Source organism: Manacus candei, unplaced genomic scaffold, assembly GCF_025592945.1.
Source record: "Manacus candei isolate 608988 ecotype Guabito, Panama unplaced genomic scaffold, ASM2559294v1 h1tg000052l, whole genome shotgun sequence".
NCBI lineage: Eukaryota > Metazoa > Chordata > Aves > Passeriformes > Pipridae > Manacus > Manacus candei.
The window spans coordinates 4,812,409-4,830,191 of record NW_026138100.1 but is presented as its reverse complement, the minus strand read 5'-3'; the positions used below and the strand labels follow the sequence as shown (position 1 = coordinate 4,830,191).

Genomic DNA, 17,783 nt, shown 5'->3' with positions numbered 1-17,783 from the left:
TCCTAGCAGTTGCTTCCAAGCTGTCTGGTTTCATTGGTAGAAAATTCACAACTTCAGCAGGTGAGCAAGACTGAATGAGTAACAAGCAAGTCAGTCACAAATTTCTGAGTCAAACGCTGAAAGATAAACCGTCTAAGAAGTTATCTCTAACTGTAACAATAATTCAGAGCATTTTAACACAGAAGCTTGAACTGTAATTGTGCTGTAATTATGCAGACTCTTGATGCAAATGTTATAACCAGAATATACTGTTCCTGATTTGTTGTAGAGGAACAAAACTGCTCGAGCAGTTGAAAGGTAATGACTTAAACATCACTACAGAGCATCAGACAATAAAGGGTACTTAAAATAAACCATTATCATAGCTGAACACATATTAAAACAGTCTCTTTATTGTGATTATTTTTTCTTTTTACCCGACAGTGTTATTTCTTAAGAATAAATATTAACAGGTGAAAGTATCTCTGCTGGGCCTGCAAATTCACGTTCCTTGCAGCAGTACTGTCATAACCAACTATTTTGCTGGCTTCTTGTTCCCTGCCCTACCCTGCTCCTTTCTGGGCAGTACACCAGCTGCAAGGCCACCCTGCCCACCAGATGAGGGACCTGCCCAAGCGGGAGTCACCACTTCCAACCCTCTACATCCTGGATGTTGCCAGCAGCCACACTGGCTTCAGTAACCCTTTTCCCTGTTCATCTCTGCCATTTCACAATCCATTATTTGCTCAAAACCTTCAGCAGAGCTAAAATAGGGAAGATATTTGACAGAAAAATAGCATTTTTAAAGACTAGTTGTTTTTCACTTGAGCCCATTCAACATGCAATGATCTCCAAACAGTGGACAAGGAGCGATGAGAGCAGGAATAAGGTAAGGGGCTGATGAATGTCTCACAAAAAATGTGTAGCCACATGTACCCACGATAGAACCAGCCACCTGGGGAGCTGAGCTAAACTCTTGTACTCTGCCATGGAGCAGAGCTAGAGCTCTGGGGAAAATAAAAAAAAAAAGGAGAAAAAAGAAAAAGAGCATCTGATTAAGCAGTAACTAGCAGCTAAGGAGGCAGCACCTTGAGCAGCTGCAGCCATTTTGGAAATGAACTTGTCACTAGCCCCTAAACCACAGACACCTCAAAAGCTGACCTTACCCTGAATTAGGAAGGATTTATTCTTCTGTTTTTCTGCTCTGAGAGCATTTCAGACCAAGTAGGATGAAATAAAAAATGTTTTTGAAGAACGTATATTGGTAGATAAAGATCCTAAAAAAGTTTTAAAATGGGCAACTCTAAAATAACTCTATAAGATGTTATTTTTTTACTTAAAAACACTTCCATACTTTAAAGCAAAATCAATTGATTTTAAATCTGTTATTCTAATACAAGGGAGATAATAAAATCAATACCACTTTCTTTACGATAGTTGTCACGTTATAATAAACTGGAAAAAATCTAGTATGTAGTGACTTTTTGCGCTAAATCCACTGTTTTAAGTTTTAGCAAGCTATTTGTTCATCTGTAGGATGATAAACAGAATACATCACCTGGCTTTTAAACCAATTCAGCAAGAGCTCATCCAGGAAGACTGAAAACCAACAACCTTCCACCTTCAACTCAATAAATCATATCCCATTTAATTCAGTTTTTATTCAATGAAATAATGTATAAAAACTTACAAATCTGAGAACTTAACTATACACAAAAAGATGATATTCAGTTTAAACATATACACAGAGAAGAGCTGTGGTTTGTGACTTGCCCTCTCCCACCCCTCCCCCCAAAACACACACTGTCTCCATTTATGACGGGGCACTTTTTCTGTCCACTTACACCTTCTGTTGGCCCAGTAATTGCTCGGTGGGCTTCACTGCTGCCGTCAGTGTAGGTTTTTAGGCTACCAGCAAAAAAATCTGGGCATCTATTTGAAATAATAAAAAATCAACAACTTGATTTTTAACACAAAGATGCAGTGCGACCATCAGCAGTAACCAAAACTACAGAAGTCATCCTCTCACTTTTTGCAGACTTTGTCTTGGCTTTCAAAATAACAGGGCTCTCACAATTTGCCAGCCAGCACTACAGATTCACTTTAAAACAACCATGATCACCTGTTGCTAGAACACTGTTTTTTCTCCCTCTTAACTCATGCCATTAGACCAAATGAAATCATGGACACTCCTTGCCAGAGCAAGGGAATAAAGCTTTTCTTTCTCCTTTCATCCAGAATGACTCAAACCTATAGCTAACAACACATGCATGTGCTGCACTAATGATGGTGCAGTGCTCACCAGTATGTCACCTCTCTAGTTTCCTTGGTAGCTTGGGTGACAACACTTACTTATTAGCTTCTCTTCAACAGGTCAATAAAAATGCACACAGCCCAGGACGTTTTAAATTTGATTAAAACTAACCTGTGCAATGACTAGTTTTACCAAATGACTAAAAGACATTCCAGGCTGAATCTGAGAGTAGGTGGCCAGTTACTTAAAAAGGATGTGTGCATTTATTTACCTGTACCAAATATACACACGAACACTTTATATATATATATGTATATGTATATATCTTTACATATACACAGTATTTATATATATAAAGATTGCCATCACATTACTATTATAGCTACTTAAGTCAAAATTTGGCTAAGCAGCTGCTTTGCTTGGCTCCAAAACAGATACCCAAAGGCATACTTGAGGGAAAATGTATGGCTAAAAGAAACCCAACTCCTTCAGCTCTTTTTAACTCAATGAACAGAGACTTTTGCTCTCCTTGAGAAAAGTTCTGAGGGCTTTAGGTTATAACCGTAATCAACTTGCATGTGGACTTGTAAAAAGCACGGTGTTTATTTTGCCAGATCTCAAAATGCCTTCTACCAGGGAAACTAAAATACATATATCCTTCACTTACCAAACTGATAACTCTGTTTCTCGTTACAGTCATCACTGTATCTAAATACACTTTTAAGCAATCTAAATTTAATTTAAAATCTATGAAATTTGGATTAACTAATACTATCAACATAGTTAGCTGGATTATTTTTCACATGTTCCTTTGTATTAAAATCAATTTCGTTGTGGTTTGATGCAAGAGCTTTTTGTTTGTTTTGGTGGGAGAGGCAAAGTCCAATTTCCTAATGCGCCAGTACAGTTCTGGTTGCTGAAGACAAAGGGTGGGAAGGATGTTGGTGGAAAAGATGGAAGGGGTAAGTGAGGTAAGAGGTAAGGGAAGGAAAAAATCGATTTAATAAAAAATGAGTAAAGAAACTTTAAAAAATTGATATAGGTTTCACATTCAGTCTAACAACACTGCTTCTTGCTCCTTTTTGATGGAGGCTAACACTGCGTTATCAGTCTCTGTGGCTTCTGTGTCCCCACCACCTAGCAGAATGGAGCGATCTTCTTCTAGTGTAAAGACAGAGTTTTGATTTTGGCACGAATGCTTGACTACTTCATTGGGAGTTGAAAACGTTTTGTCACACAAGTTACATTTGTAGGGCTTGTTGGTCTGTACTAACATGTTGTCCATTTGACTGCCTTCCTCAAAGGTACAGAGTTCCAGAGTCTGTTTATCCACCATCGTGTACGTGTCCATGCTCTGGTTTAGGCACACGTGTCTGGCAGCCTGGTTAGCTCTACAAAAGCTTTTGTCACAAGTGCTACACTTGAAGGGCTTGCCTGTGTGTATGTACATGTGCTCCCTCCAGTGGCTTTTCTGAATAAATTTGCGACCACAGATGGAACACTCGTATTTCCGTCTCTTTACCTCCCTCTCTTGATCTGCCTGCTCCAAGTTGTCAATGTCTGCGATATCAGAGGGGGGAGGTGTCTCTGACTGCTGCTGCCCATCAATTATTGGGGAGTCTGAGATCTGCTGCAACTCGCTGTCACTAATCATCCCTGCTTCAGGCACTTCCATTGCATCTTTATCAGCTGTGTTGTTACAGAGAGACAAAGAAATATTACTTTCTCCCTGCTGGCTAGATGTGAAGGGAACTCCCGTGTGGATTTGCAGGTGCTCACGCAAACTGCTTCGTAAATTGAACCGGCGACCACAGAGGTGACAGGCATAGTATTTTGGGAAGCTTCCGTTCCTTTTCATAATGCTTGGCTTGACATGTGCTATTGTGAGTGAGGCAGGCTGTTCATCTGAAGAAGATGCTTCCATGTTGGCCTCTTCTCCTGCAGGTGAATTATTACCAGCAGCAGATACCAATTCTGGAGATAAAGAAGATGGCAATGGGTCAGAAGTGGACATATTTGTCCGGGTCACTTGTGGCAGAGTTGTGGCTAACTGCGAGAGCTGCGAGCTTTCAGAAACCTGCTCTTGGTTCATCCGCGATGTCTGTGGCCTTGGTTCTCGCCCGAGTTTGTCAGCCGCTGATGTAACCTTAGTGGGATGTCTTATCTGGTGATCTGCAATCTGAATGCCATATAATGAAGACGCTAATGGAAAAACTTGATCCGGGTGAGAAAAAGTTCCCTGACTTGCAAGGCTGGCCTCTTGAATTAGTGGATATGCATGCAGAAACTTTATTCCCTGTTCTAGTCGAACTGGGTCAATGAGTTGTGGTGCCATCTTCCCAGTGTACATCAAATGCAAGAGATAACTGAAGATATCTGGCTGTATGTCAGTTGCTTTCAAACGGACACATTCACTGAAAGATGAAACAAATATATATTAGAGAAATGCTTTAATGTAAAAAAGCTAATCTTATTGGCCACTTGGAAGATGACTTGTTGCCTCAATGAAAAGACAAAGCTGTCCCATTGCGATCCGCACCCTTCTACATTGCTGTTATGTTATAGATGTGTTGTCACATATTAATATACTCTATAAATTGCAAAGCCATTTTTCCCCTTTTCTTGGTTGGATTCAAACACATCTGTAGCTAGATGAAAACCTGCTAGCACTGGACTATAAATTCACAGTTCATTAAACTTTTCTCAGTACTCAGTACTTTTCTCCCTGAAAACATCTAAAAATTATCTGGCACTTGCCCGTTTGCCCTCTATGTCCTACTAGGGTATATAGCTACAGTTCTGCAAGTGTGTGGTATCACCTTGTTTCAACTGCATTACAATCCAGAAACCATGCAGGACAGGGTGTGAATCCCCTGGGGGTCTGATGCAACAGGTACAGCCTGAGCACATGTAACCTGTGGAGTCCAGGCTCCTTAACCAGAAGGAAGGAACAGGAGCACTAGTGGTATGCCTGGCCAGCCTACAGCACTCAGTAAAGGGAAATGCTTTGGCTGTGATGCCTCTTCAGCCTAACAGAACTGAAACCAACATCATCCTCCAGCCGAGAGTGTGCCCAGTGCATCGACCTTTATGATGCTCTGGGACTGAAACACCCACCATGCCTCTGGTGGAAGGTGTATCTCTATGCAGAAAGTGAGGCATGGCTCACAGAAGAAAGAAAATAGGGAACACCTTGGGGTTAGGTCAGTTAGCTAACAGGAGAGGAACTGGGATTCTAATTATTTTTCAGAAGTATTTGTAGCTCTTGTATTAAAAACAAGCATTAAATAAAACACAGAAATCCAGAAATGGACATGACTGCGTGCTGTGGTCTGAATGCTCTAACCACAGTGCGCTACCAAGCCGAGGAGGAAATTACAGCCAATTCTTCCATTTCTTGAAATGCACCCTTCTCGAGCCTTCTCTGTGACTGCTTTTGAATTCAGATGTATTACTCAAAAGTAAACTTTGCAATGTTGTCTTCCAAAAATAACTGTGTGCTCTTGATGGAGCATCAAGACTGATACATCTACCTGCAGAACTGTTTCAGAAGTGCAAATGCACTTCTGTCCTAGAAGTTTTGAGATAGTTCAAATAGTTGGAAAAAAAAAAGAAAAACCTTTAAAACAGTCTTACACTTTGGTTATCTTTTCAAGGTCCTCAATGTAAGGCTCTGGTACAACCACCCCCCCCCAAAACAACACCAAAACACAGAAAGGAAAGTAACACAAACCCCATTATTTTCCACCACTATGTAGTATCTTATTATATAATTGACTTTGATAAACTGCAAAAAAAATAAAGTACATACACCTCTTTTTTAAGCTTATTTCTCAAAATCTCCTAGTAAATACTTATTGGGTTGTATATACTGTTATGGAAATGTCAAGAACAATGTCAAGACAGAGCAGAAGGGAGAAGGAAAGTGCAGGAGTGAAACAGGATCCTTGAAGTATTCAATTCTAGAAATCCTATGATTTTTTAAGGATAGAGAACTTGTGTCAAATTATAAAGTTAGTGCTAATGAATCACAGTTCAACTTTAATTTGTTTAAAGTGAGGTTCTAGTTTGCAGATAAGACTGGATTCCATACTCCTTATGACATAGCAAGAAGCAAAAAGAATGTTTTCAGGTTTCAAAACGTTGATAGACTTCCTTAGCTCAGCTAACTGAACAACATTTAAACACTGCACCTTTTTACAGTTACCTGGTTTGATGAACAAACAACATCTTGAAGTAGTTGGAGAAAGAAGCGAGGACTGATTTGTGTGCCTTGAAGTAGACATCACCAATGGCAACAGTGCAGTCACACAGGAAACCGAACTCTCTCTGAGCATTTAGTTGCTGCAGCAGAATAAGTCCATGGTTGGCCAAATCCATTTTTTTACACTCTGAAAAGAAAACGACTTTCATGTAAAACTTAGCAGTAGATGCACAGATGCAACAGTAGTTGTCTCTTAACAGATATTTTCCTCTAATATCTGTATGCCTTGCTTTAGTAACACCTCTTAATCTCAAGTTACTGTATAAAACATATTTTACACGTAGGCAATGATCACTGTTTCACGATGGGCAAGGTGATTCACAAAAGTGCAAGTGATTTGCCAGGGTTAAAGAGCAAAGAAGAGCCAAGATGAAAAGTTCTGAAAAGGCATGGGGTTGGGCTTGGATACAGAAATAGAAATAGCTAAGGGAGAGGAAGATATATTAATAAACAGTAAAAACACTATATTCAGTGGAAAAAAGAAAGCATTTTGGTTACCACTTGTCTGCTCAAGTAGGAAAAATAAATTTCCTTACTGATGTCAGTCACCCTCATCTCAGTGGGTGGGAGAGACAAGAGCACAACCCAATACAAGACAAGTTAGACACTTTTAACTGATGGTTATGCCCTCTCCTGGGAAATATCAGATAAATACCTGAATCTTGCCAGAGTCAAACAATTCATTCTTGGTATCAGCAAGCTCTCTGCACTATCAATACAGAAGGGCCTTTTTACCCAACAAGTCTTTATTTATTTATTGAGACCAGCTACAACAGCATTTTCTAAGCAGCCTGTGTGTCTCATGCCCGCCTAGCAAATCAAGAAACTCGGAGGTGAGAGGTGCAGTTCCACCCATCACTGACCATCAGCACAAGGTGGAATAACTAACAGTGAAATGTGGCACTGACCTGAACCCTCCTAAGCCAGGGTTTCCACAGCCCTCACCCTCCCTGGCACTTCCTTGTACCAGCTGCTGGAGGCTGCCCAAAAAGAACTACCTAAGAGCTATAAACTTTTTCTCAAGGATTCAAATTCAGCCTTGGAAGCAGAAATCAATAACTTTGGGGAAAAAAATAGCCAGGAAAACACATTAGGACAGTTGTGTATGGTTGGATGGATGAATATAGGGCTAGTAAGATCAACAAGTGGATACAAACTTAACCAAAATAAATAGAGCTTTGAGCAGAAAAAGTGAAAGTATGAAGTCATGTAGATCTGTACTTAAACACGCAAAACAGCAAAAGAAGCCAACAAAATTCCTGGCCATGTTATGCCCAGAAAAATGAAGAAGCAGAACAGAACAGAAAACAAAGAGGAGGTGAAATCAGAAGTAGATCAAAAGGTTTATAAAAAGTCTTGAGAATTTTCCCCTCCAAACTTAACAGGAAGCTATTGAAATTTTAAGTAAAAGCAGCTTGTTTCTTTTACATGGTAAGAGCATGGCTTTTTGGGAAAGAGAACAAAAGTGTATTCCACATGTATGCTTGGTCATTGAAGAAACAGGTATTTCTACTTGCTGGACAGTGAAGAATGCCCTCATACTTAAACCAATAACCAGGCTGATCAAATGCATTCCTATGCATCCACATGAGATCAGAACTCATTCGAGTCAGGGCATAAGCAGAAAAAGAAATACAATATACAATACAGTTGACTATGTTCTTACAGCTAAGAGAAAAAAAAAGAGTGCAGCTCTCTTAAGGTCCATATTCCTTTCCTTAAACTTTTTGGATAATTACATTTTCGTTGTACAAATGGAAATTGTCTCCCTCTCTCCACAAGAGGGAATACTTGCTGTCAGCAATAACAAAAATCATGTTTGGTGTTACTTAATCCTGCAAGATGCCCCACACATGTAGACTTTGTGATGTTACAGAAATCACACTAGATTTTTTTTTGTTAGCTTTAATTTAGATTATTAATGTGTACTGTATTTCTAATTCATCAGTGCTAAGTCTGGTTTGTACTTGGACAGCAAAATTTGTCAGGCAGAGCAAACCATTGACATGAGGGCTTCCAAGCCAGAAAGGCATTCTTTCTAGTTATTATCATTCTAAGTTTGTTTAGCTTGTAGTTTCACCCTTACCCAAACAGCAGTCACTGTGGCTGCTGAAGCCAATGCCCTTCATCACAGGTCTGAATTAATCTTTTCATGAAATGACACACGTGCACAACATTGCATTTTGAGTGTATCTGAATGATATTTAAGCGCCGTAACTGAAAGCACTAGAAGAATTACACTCTGAGAAAATCGTAAGGCAGACGACAGGAGCGAGGAAAGCGCTTTGTTCATTATAGGTATGTGTGAACTCAGGAGTTCTACCCTTAGCTAAATAAAAGTTTTATCCTCAGCTAAATAAAGGTGATTAACACCGGCAAGGCCGTATTAGTGCTGACCGGTCCAACAACTGCGCAAAACATTTGTTGTACCCTGGAACCTGGACAGTCCTTCCCTGGCCCGGCTCCGTTCTGCCACGGTTTTGGAATTACCTAATCAGTTCAACGTGGAAAGCCACGCCGGGGCGAACCCTTTCGGGAAGCATGTGTTCATCTTGGAGACCCCGCGGGGAAAAGGGGTGGGCACGAGGCCAGGATGAGGCCGGGAAAGCGCCGGTTCCGCACCGCGGGAGAAGAGCCTGGGAGCGGCGACGAAGGAGCAGCGCGGGGCGGGGGCGGCCGGGCGGGCCGGCAGAGAACAGCTCGGGCACGGCCCGGCGCAGGCGGGCATCGATCCTCGGGAGCACCGAGCCCGCGGCGCTGCTCCCGCTCCGTCGGCAGAGGGCACTGCCCGGCCCAGGCCGCTAACAGCGGCGCAGCACCGCCGGGAGCGGGCGCCCCCACCCTCACCGCGGGCGGCGGGCAGGGACTCGCGATGGGCCCCGGGCCGGCCCCGCCCGCCGCCACGGGACGGGACCGGACGGGACCGGGCTGCGCGCGCGCCAGCGGGGCGTGAGGCAGGGAAGGGGCGCACGCCGCGGGGGCGCTCCCGCCGCCGGGGGGCGTGTCCCGGCGCGCGCCCTCTCCATTCCCGGGAGCTGCGCGCGGCCCCCGCGGCAGCAGCGCACGGCGCCCTCCCATTGGCCGACGCGGCAGAGGGCCAGGCGGGCGCGCGCCGCTCTCACTGGCTGCGCCCCGCCCCCCGCCCCGCCCCTCCTCCTCTTCCCCCCGCCCGCCCCCCCCCCCGCCCCCCCGCGCACGCCACGCGCGCACGGACGGGACGGAGACGGCGCGCGAGACGCAGCGCGAGCGGAGCCGCCAGGGCGCGCGAGACGGGAAGAGCTGCCGCTGCCGCCGCCGCCGCCAGGCCCAGCCCATCCCATCCCAACCCGCCGAGCGGGGGGGACAGGCGGGGCAGCCCCGCCCCGCCTGCGCCGGATCCCGCCGCCGCCGCCGGAGGGGGCGGGAGGGAGCGCGGGCCTCAACCGGCCGAGCCGAGCCCCGCGCCGGGCGGCACCAGCCCCGCCGCCCCCTCCCTCCTTCCCCGCGACCCACCGACCGCCCCCCCCCCCCCCCAAGCCCGGCCCTCCCCTCGGCGCGCGCCCATCCCCCTCCCCGCGCCGTGTCCCGGATGGAGCCGCCCGGCCCGGCCCGGCCCGGCCCGGCGGGGGTTCGCCAGGCCGGCCCCACCTCCAGCCCCGCGCCCCCTCGGCCCGCGCAGACCCGGGGGGGCCCGGGGCGGCCCTCGCACACAATGCGGAGGTAGGGCCGCGCAGGCCCTGCCGCGCCCCCGCCGTCGCCTCAGCCCGGGCCGCGGCCGGCGCGGCGGAGCCGGGCGCACGTGCGGGCGGCGGGGCCGGGCGGCCCCGCGGGGCGTGCGCGGCGTGGCCGGTGCTCGCTCACCTGGGGGGCGCCGGGGCCGCCGGGTGGCGCCGCGCGGGGGCCGCCGCCGTCTCCGCGCCCGGCAGCAGCAACAACGGAGTCAGCGCGGCGGCGGCGGCGGCGGCGGCTTTTCCTGTCCGGTTACGTTCGGGTCACATGACCGGGAGCGGAGCACAGAGGCTGCGGCGAGGAGCCCCCGCCGTGGGGGAGGGGAGGCGGCGAGTGCTGTGGCGGCAGCGGCAGCGGCAGCGGGAGACACCCAGCCCCCGCCCCTCCCTCCGCGCCCGCCCCACCGCCGGCACCGGGCACGGGACCGGCCCTCCCGCCCTCCGGGCACCCCCGGACGAACGCCGCCGCCCCCATCCCAGCGGGCCGCACTGCCCCTTTAAAACTCCCGGGCGGCGGGGGCCGGTGTGCACTCCGCCGCCAGAGCTGCGGGGATAACGGGGACTGTGGCGCCGTGCGGGGCCGGGATTGGGATGGGATGAGATGGGGCGGTGCTGCGCCTGCCGCCGTCTTTCTGGCGTCCGCCCGGCCTCGCCGCGGCGGCAGAGGCTCCTCGGTGCCGCCGCCGGGGACCACCGGGCGGCTCCCGTCGGGCGGTGCTTGGCGGCAGGCGTGGGATGGATGGATGGAAGCCGCCGGGTTCTGACCCCGCGCTCGCTCCCGGGGAGGAGTGGCGGGCGCAGGTGCGTCCCTGCGCTTCCCGCGGAGCCGCCGGGGATGTGGGAGACGGGGACCGGCCGCCGGCGGCGGGACGCGGCGTCCCGGGGCTCTCGGGCACGGGCTCAGTGCCGGTGCCCTCCTCCGCGTCACCCTGGCTGCGCTCCAGGTGTCATTTATAGCAAGGTCTCGGTTCGGTGCGCTGGGAAGGGGCGGCGTGGGGCTGAGCCCTGTGAAACTGCCCTGGGCACAGCGTGGCTGAGCTGTCAGACGGGAGGTTACAAGTTCAGTTGTCAAAAAGAGTGATTCAGAGTACAAAAGTGGAAAGGTTAGGTTCGCTTCTGATCTGTTCAACAGGACGCAGGTTATTTGAACTGGCTATTCTTAGCATGACTTTTTAAGGGGACAGTATAGTTGTCTTCAAAAAAACCCCCACATCTGCAACTTCCCACGGTGGCAGATTTGGTTGTGGTGGAGTACGGACAGAAGGTGGCTGTAGCCAGGCATCTTTTTATCCAGATCTAAGGTGTGCTGTAGAATAATCTGTGGATGCTTATAAGACTGCACAAAGGAATGCACCAACAGACACTGCGATACGTGGAAAAAATTGTTGGTCTTGCAGAAGTTACTTAAGTCAAGAGCTGTTAGTGTGGAGCAGGGATACCATCTTCTACAAGAGGCTGGGAAGTCCTTGGGTGTGATTCCTCCAAGCAGAGAATCAGTCTGGGCTGTAAGGTGACATCTGCTAAGCGGAGCAGTGGCACAGACAGAAACGTTTTCAGAGAGAAACTGTTGTTGAAAACCTCGTGGGAAGATATCGGCCAGCAGCAGTTAAAGGGGGTTCCTTTGCACCCCCTGCCCTGGAGGCCTGCTCCTGCTGTCCTTAAGTGTGCTTTTTGTTGTTCATGAGGAACAACATATGCGGCAATGCCAACAGTCTGAATTAGGTCCAGATAATGGTAATAATTATTATTACCTTTTTTAAGGTACTTATTTAAGCAAGTGTTTATTGTTAAAGGATTAGACCAGTTTTATGTGAGTCTAAGCCATCTCCCACTGAAATTAATGGATGTCTTGATAGGCACAGTTTGAGACTGTTTGGATCATATAGCTCATGAATATTAATTTATTTACCCAAGTTAAGCTGCACATGAAATCTAACTAGTGAAGTCTTAAAAAAACCTAGCAAACCAACCCCAAAGCCCAACAACTTTAATTTCAGTGGAGCTGAAAGCTTACAGTCTGTTTGCTGCTGTTGCAGTACTTTGAATAGAGCAGCTGAACAGAACTGCATCTTTAGGACCCACGTTGAGTATTGAGATATGCTGAACTACAAGGGTCATGTTTTTAACAACTCTGAGTTCTGCTATGTGAGCCTCTGGCAGAAGTTTATAGAGTGTATTTAGCCAGTCTACTTGGCAATTTTTTTCCCCTGAATGGTTTCCCTTACATTTCAGTTCTGCAAACTAAATACAAAGTAAAGAGAGTAGATGGGCATTTGAACTTAAGTTGCTTAGTGGTGGATCATTTGTCTCATTCTCATGAAAGATGGTGAAAGTGATAAAATTTTTAATTAAATTGAGTGGGCTGTTTAGGAAAACCAGTGTGTTTCTGGCAGATATATGGCAGGCTTTGTGGTCTCTTTTTTCTCTTTTATGTTGCACTTTAGTACTTGTGTATTGGCATTCGTGTGGGATTCTCCTCTGTGCTGTCTCTGAAATTGAAGAAAAACTTAGCTATGGTTTATTAGTAATAGCTCATAATTCAGCTTTAAAGCACTTTTATTTGGACCCCAGTAGTTTAATCCAGCAATAATGCAGTTTCTAATTTAGAAGGACTCTGTTGCATTCAAGGCCCATTGGAATCTGTAGAAAGATTGCTGTGTTGAGTGTAATGCTGCTGAACTTCACACCTTCAGTACTGACTTACATCTGAGACCTCTGTCGCAGGGAGTAATAAGTTGTTCATCTGGTGCATTTTGGACACCCAATTTACAATGTGAACCTAAAATTCTACTTCGAACTCATCTGAGTTTTGGGAGTTTGAGTTTCTGGAGGTACTTGATTAGGACTTCTTTCCCAGTTTATGACTTTTTGAAGGACCGTTCAGACTGATTCAACTGTTCAGACTGATTCAGATAGTGGTACTCATCTGGGTGCATTCTTAGTTAGGTGTGTTTCTGTTGATGACAGGATCAGTCCCTAGGTTTTTGGTTTTGCTTCGGTCTTCACGTACTTGGATTAAAGGCAGAATTTTACCTGCTAAGATCGTATTTCACATTGTAAATGAACATACTGCTGATGATTTAAGTGTTAATAGGATGACCAAAGTGTCTGCTAATCTGAGGAAAAAGTCACTTGAGCAGCACAAGGAACTTGATCCAGTCTCGAGTTCCGTGTGTCTTTTTAGTTGAGTTCAGTTGAAATCTGGAGTTGAATAGCAGATGTTTTTATTGTTATAGTCAAAACCTTAACAGCTTTAGTGATGTTAATCAGGCTCAAAGTGCCAAGATTTTTAGTGAGATTTCAAACTTCTCAGCATTTTTGAAAAACAAGAGAGCGGAGTCCCTCTTCCGAAGAGCTCTTTGCTCACTGCTCCCTGTGGCACTGCTCCCCACTCCCACAGGACTTTCTGCTGAAGCTGTGGGGATCTGGGAGTTGCATATCCTAGGCAATGGGTGGGAACCCTTCCCTGAAGATGTGGGACACTGCTCTCATGTGGGTACAAATATGGTAAAACATGAGTTTATGTCAGTGCTGTAAATCTGTTTTATTAGCACAGCTGCGATTTCTAACAGTTCCACTTTTGATTCATGCTAGCAAGAAGGCTTGGTGGGAAGTGTGACAGCTGCAGTAGCTCCTTGCTAGAATACTATCCCTCTGATAGTCTCCAACCTTTTAATCCAGGACTCTGTCCTCCCTCTCTTAGAATTTTTCACATATTTGGTCCAAATCTCACCTGTCTTCCACACAGCACTGTAAAAATGTAAAAGTGATCCCTGGGAAAACCCCAGATGTACGGATCCAGCAGAAGTTGTGGAACAGCTCTGCTTTTTCTTGGCTTCCTTGCCCTGGGGAGGCTGTTGGGGCATGTTGGTAAGAGGTGAGTTGTCAGCCCCCAAGGAGATCTGACCTTTCCGTTTTTTTGGTGGTCCTAGAAGTGGAGATCTATGGTGTGTGAGCCACCTTTTGTGTAGGCTCTCTGAGGTGCAAAGATGAAGAAATGGATCTTTGCTGTTCTGAAGGCTGAGCTGTTTTTCTGGTATTGGTATGTTAATTAGGAATTGTTCCTACACCTAGTGAACACAACTAGTTGAGTAGCTGCAATTTAGACCAGGGGAAATAATAACAGGCCAGTCCTTTTGTTAGTACAATGTATATTGTTTAAGGAAATGGTTTAACTGTGTCTACTTTTTCTTGTTAGGAGTCTCATCTCCATCAGAAATTGTTAGTGTAGACCAACTGACACAGCTTCTGCATTGTGGATTAGCCCTCTCCTCTCTGGCTTTGACTTAGTCCCAGATTAGCCTGTTACATGGGCTTTGCCCACTTTTCACTGGTAAAGTTCAAACATGACTATGTCCTCTTGGCTGGAGTGACATTTTTAGTGGAGCTTGACTATAAAGTTACAGCAATATATGAAAATGAATGCGTTGTTTTCCTTAGAAAAAAACTATTCAAACTGCAATGGTGATGAGTGAATTTTTAAAGGCCATGCGGGTGAGGTATTCCAGAGAGGAAGCAGCTCTCAGTGACAGAGCTCTAAGTGAGTGTGTGTATGTTCCAGCTTATCCTGCCTGCAGAGCTAATGTGAACAGCGCAGCTGAGAGCAGGGACTGACTGTAGCCACTAGTGCTGTCACCCCAAAAAATGGGGCTGGAATTCAGGAGTCACAACTCTCAGCCAAATAGCTGCTCTTGTGACAACTTCTTAGCAGATCTGCCAAAGAAAATAATCTGTAAGTAGTCCTTTACCTTATCTAGTAGAAAAAGCACAGATAGAAGCAGTCTGCATAGTTTGGTTCCTTAAAAAGATTGGTCTAACAAGGTTCCATATGAGCAGAATTTTGCCATTCAGTCTTAATTTTGTTAAAAAGGTTAAAATTTTAGAGTTTTGGATAAACCAGGATTCCACTCTGGTTTTCCTTGTATATTCTGTATTTATTGTAACTTTCTTTTTTTTTTCCCCCAGGTGACCCTTACTGGTTTGAGTAAACCCATTTTGGTGAAGACTCAGCAGGAACTGTGTAGTGATGGTTGTTTTCAATTACACTATGAAGGCGTGTGGTAGATGAGGCAGGTGAAAGATGAGTGTGTTCTCACAGCTAAATCAGTTTTGTGTTGCTGCTGGAACTGAAGACTCATCCTGCCTCTGCCATAAAACTTCCTCCTGGTCAGGCCATGCATACACATGTGCACAGGCTCCCCACAGGATTTCCAGTGTGAAGCAGAGATTGTAGGCGGGGAGTTTCCCACGTGCTGCATGGTTGCAGAGGGCTCTGCTCTCTGTGTAATCGTGCTGTGAAAGCTTGTTAGGTTCTTGGTGCACTCACCTTCCCAGCTTGCTTCTCCTACATGTAATAGAGTAAAGATATTCTCAAACAGATTATGGAGTTTGTTGCTAAAACAAAAGCCTGTCATGCGATGTAGTGTGTACACCGTGAAAAAAATGGATACAAAGTTTTAACATACATTAAAGCTTAACTGAGCTTTTTTTAAAAAGCTGTGAGGAGCCACTCAACACAATAAGTGGGGTTGGGGGCTTGGCAGGAAGCAGAGAGTGTGACTTTAGTGGCTGTGATTTTATGTGCCAAGATAAACTGATCTACAGTTTCAAAAGTAACTGTGCTTCTCTTGTTTTGAGGTGGTGGTTGCTCTTACAGTCCCAAAACAGAATGCTTCAGATCATCAAGCCTAGACACTATGCTTTTAAAGAACATCCAGGAGTCCTCAAATATTTTTGTTAAACCACTTTTCCTGATAAATGCAGCTGGTCTGCAAATTCACATTTTAGCTAAATTTACAATTTAGCAATACTGAAACTGTGAGATGAAATGGGAACTGATGCTGAATGTAAGTATTACACGCAAATGGGGTGGGGGGAAGCCTGAAAAATGTTTGCTAGAAAAGTTAGAATTAAAATGTAACCCAATTCTTGTTACTGGAATTAAGTGGTGCTTGATAAGTTTTTCTGCTGCATAAAAGATGTAATGTCCCATTACTTAACAACCCTGTGTAAGTCAGGCTATTGATGCAGAGCTGTTTGCACTGTACTACAAGACTGTCACCCAGCTGTTCTGCTGACTGATTGATTCACTTCCCTGAGCAGGGCTTCATGCTTCAGACCTTCTCAGCAGTTCAGAGAAGCCAGAGTTGAGCTATTCTAAAACCAAGACCTCGAGGTAGGATCTGTTCTGGTTCCAAGGAGAAAAACCTTCACTTAAGAGCAGTTGCTGCTTCTTAAGTAGCTCCTGTGACACTGGAACATAATTTATGGCAAAAGGATGGGTTTGTAGTCAGACGTTTTTCCTGACTTTACTCTTTTCTCCAGTGGGTGTGTTTGACATATTCAACAAGAGTCCAGTATCACACTCAGAAATACTGCTCTCAGGTGAAGACAGAACAGTAAGCTACTACAAATGGATTTTGCACTTTTAGCCAGAATTTAGTCATTGCAGCTTGTCCATGATGCTGCAGATGCTTGTAACAAAATTTTTAGGTTATGTTCCTGAAACAATACACTGGACTAAAGTGACTTTGAAAAAGGTGATAAAACAGCAGTTGTGTCATAATTCCTGAAAACACATTTAGAAAGAGAAGTTGCTGGGAAAAAAAAAAATCCCTTCATCCTCTCATGAGGAAGTGGTAATATTCTGTAGACTAGGAATAAATTAAAAATAAAAAAAGAAACTTTTACCTTAGAGGATAATTAAGACATCTTACCCTATGCTAACTCCTTGCAACTTGTATTGATAAAAATTAAATAGCATGATAAGGTGAACAGAGAAATTGTGTGAATCTTACTTTAGTTTATCATTCTGCTATAGCTTCCTGTGACCTAAGATGAAGATCAACTCCATTCCCCTTTCATATGAATACTAAATGTAAAAAAAATCATATAAGTAGTACTAAAGAAATGTAATCTCATACAAGTATATAAACACCTTTTTCTGATGGGGTAGAACATAACATTAGATATACCTGCCACATATATTAAAATCATGCCAGATAACTTAAGGAGAACAAGTAGTAGTGCCATTTCCAAGCTTGGGACAGTGTCATGGCTGTACAAGAAGGAGCTGGGGAAAATCAGGGAAAATATTGTCAGAAATGCACAAAGTAGCACTCAGTGTCTTTTTAGTTGTCAAGGGGAAAAGGCAGTAGAATCCTTCACCAAATTAATACAGGGATCCACCCTTCTGTCTTTGCTTATTAAGACAAAACTAAACCTATCTCTGCATTACTCCTGCATGTGTCTGGGTCCACTCCCTAGAAAAGTTCCCCTAAAAATGCATCTCATCTTTACATTAGCACATTGATAGATTAAGACCTCTCTAGCGTCACTAGTACAGCAGTTGGGAATGATGTTCACAGACTGATTTATTATTTTTCGGTTTTTATTTTAGTAGATTTACAGATTTATCAAGAGACATGATTTCACTCTTTTCCAGAAGGATATGATAGGAATTTTCCAGGCTGTATGGTCTTAATGATTTTGTCAGTTTTCTTCCTGAGTTTCTTCTGTCATCAGAAAACTACCCTTGCAAGTTCAAACAGAACCTGGAGAACAGCAAACAGTGATAGAA

General features: G+C 45.2%; 1 protein-coding gene across 2 annotated transcripts; it reads right to left on the bottom strand.

The window, feature by feature from the left end:
- Positions 1-372: 372 nt before the first annotated feature.
- ZBTB2 (zinc finger and BTB domain containing 2) lies at positions 373-10,546 on the bottom strand. Of its 2 annotated transcripts, none has more exons than XM_051801658.1 (3): positions 10,338-10,546; positions 6,441-6,624; positions 373-4,647 (listed from the first exon to the last, which is right to left on the bottom strand). In XM_051801658.1, exons 2-3 carry the CDS (start codon positions 6,611-6,613, stop codon positions 3,285-3,287), a joined length of 1,536 nt encoding a protein of 511 aa, XP_051657618.1. In that variant the 5' UTR covers positions 6,614-6,624; positions 10,338-10,546; the 3' UTR covers positions 373-3,284. The 2 variants fall into 2 exon arrangements, with proteins under 2 accessions (XP_051657618.1, XP_051657620.1); XM_051801660.1 differs by lacking the exon at positions 10,338-10,546 and adding an exon at positions 8,988-9,105.
- Positions 10,547-17,783: the final 7,237 nt, after the last annotated feature.

Bases quoted from the DNA above. Each gene is read 5' to 3' on its own strand.
- ZBTB2 (XM_051801658.1), bottom strand. From the start codon at position 6,613: ATGGATTTGGCCAACCATGGACTTATTCTGCTGCAGCAACTAAATGCT. The intron at 4,648-6,440 runs GTAACTGTAAAA...TTCATCTTTCAG, and splicing joins TTGTTTGTTCATCAAACCAG to TGAATGTGTCCGTTTGAAAG.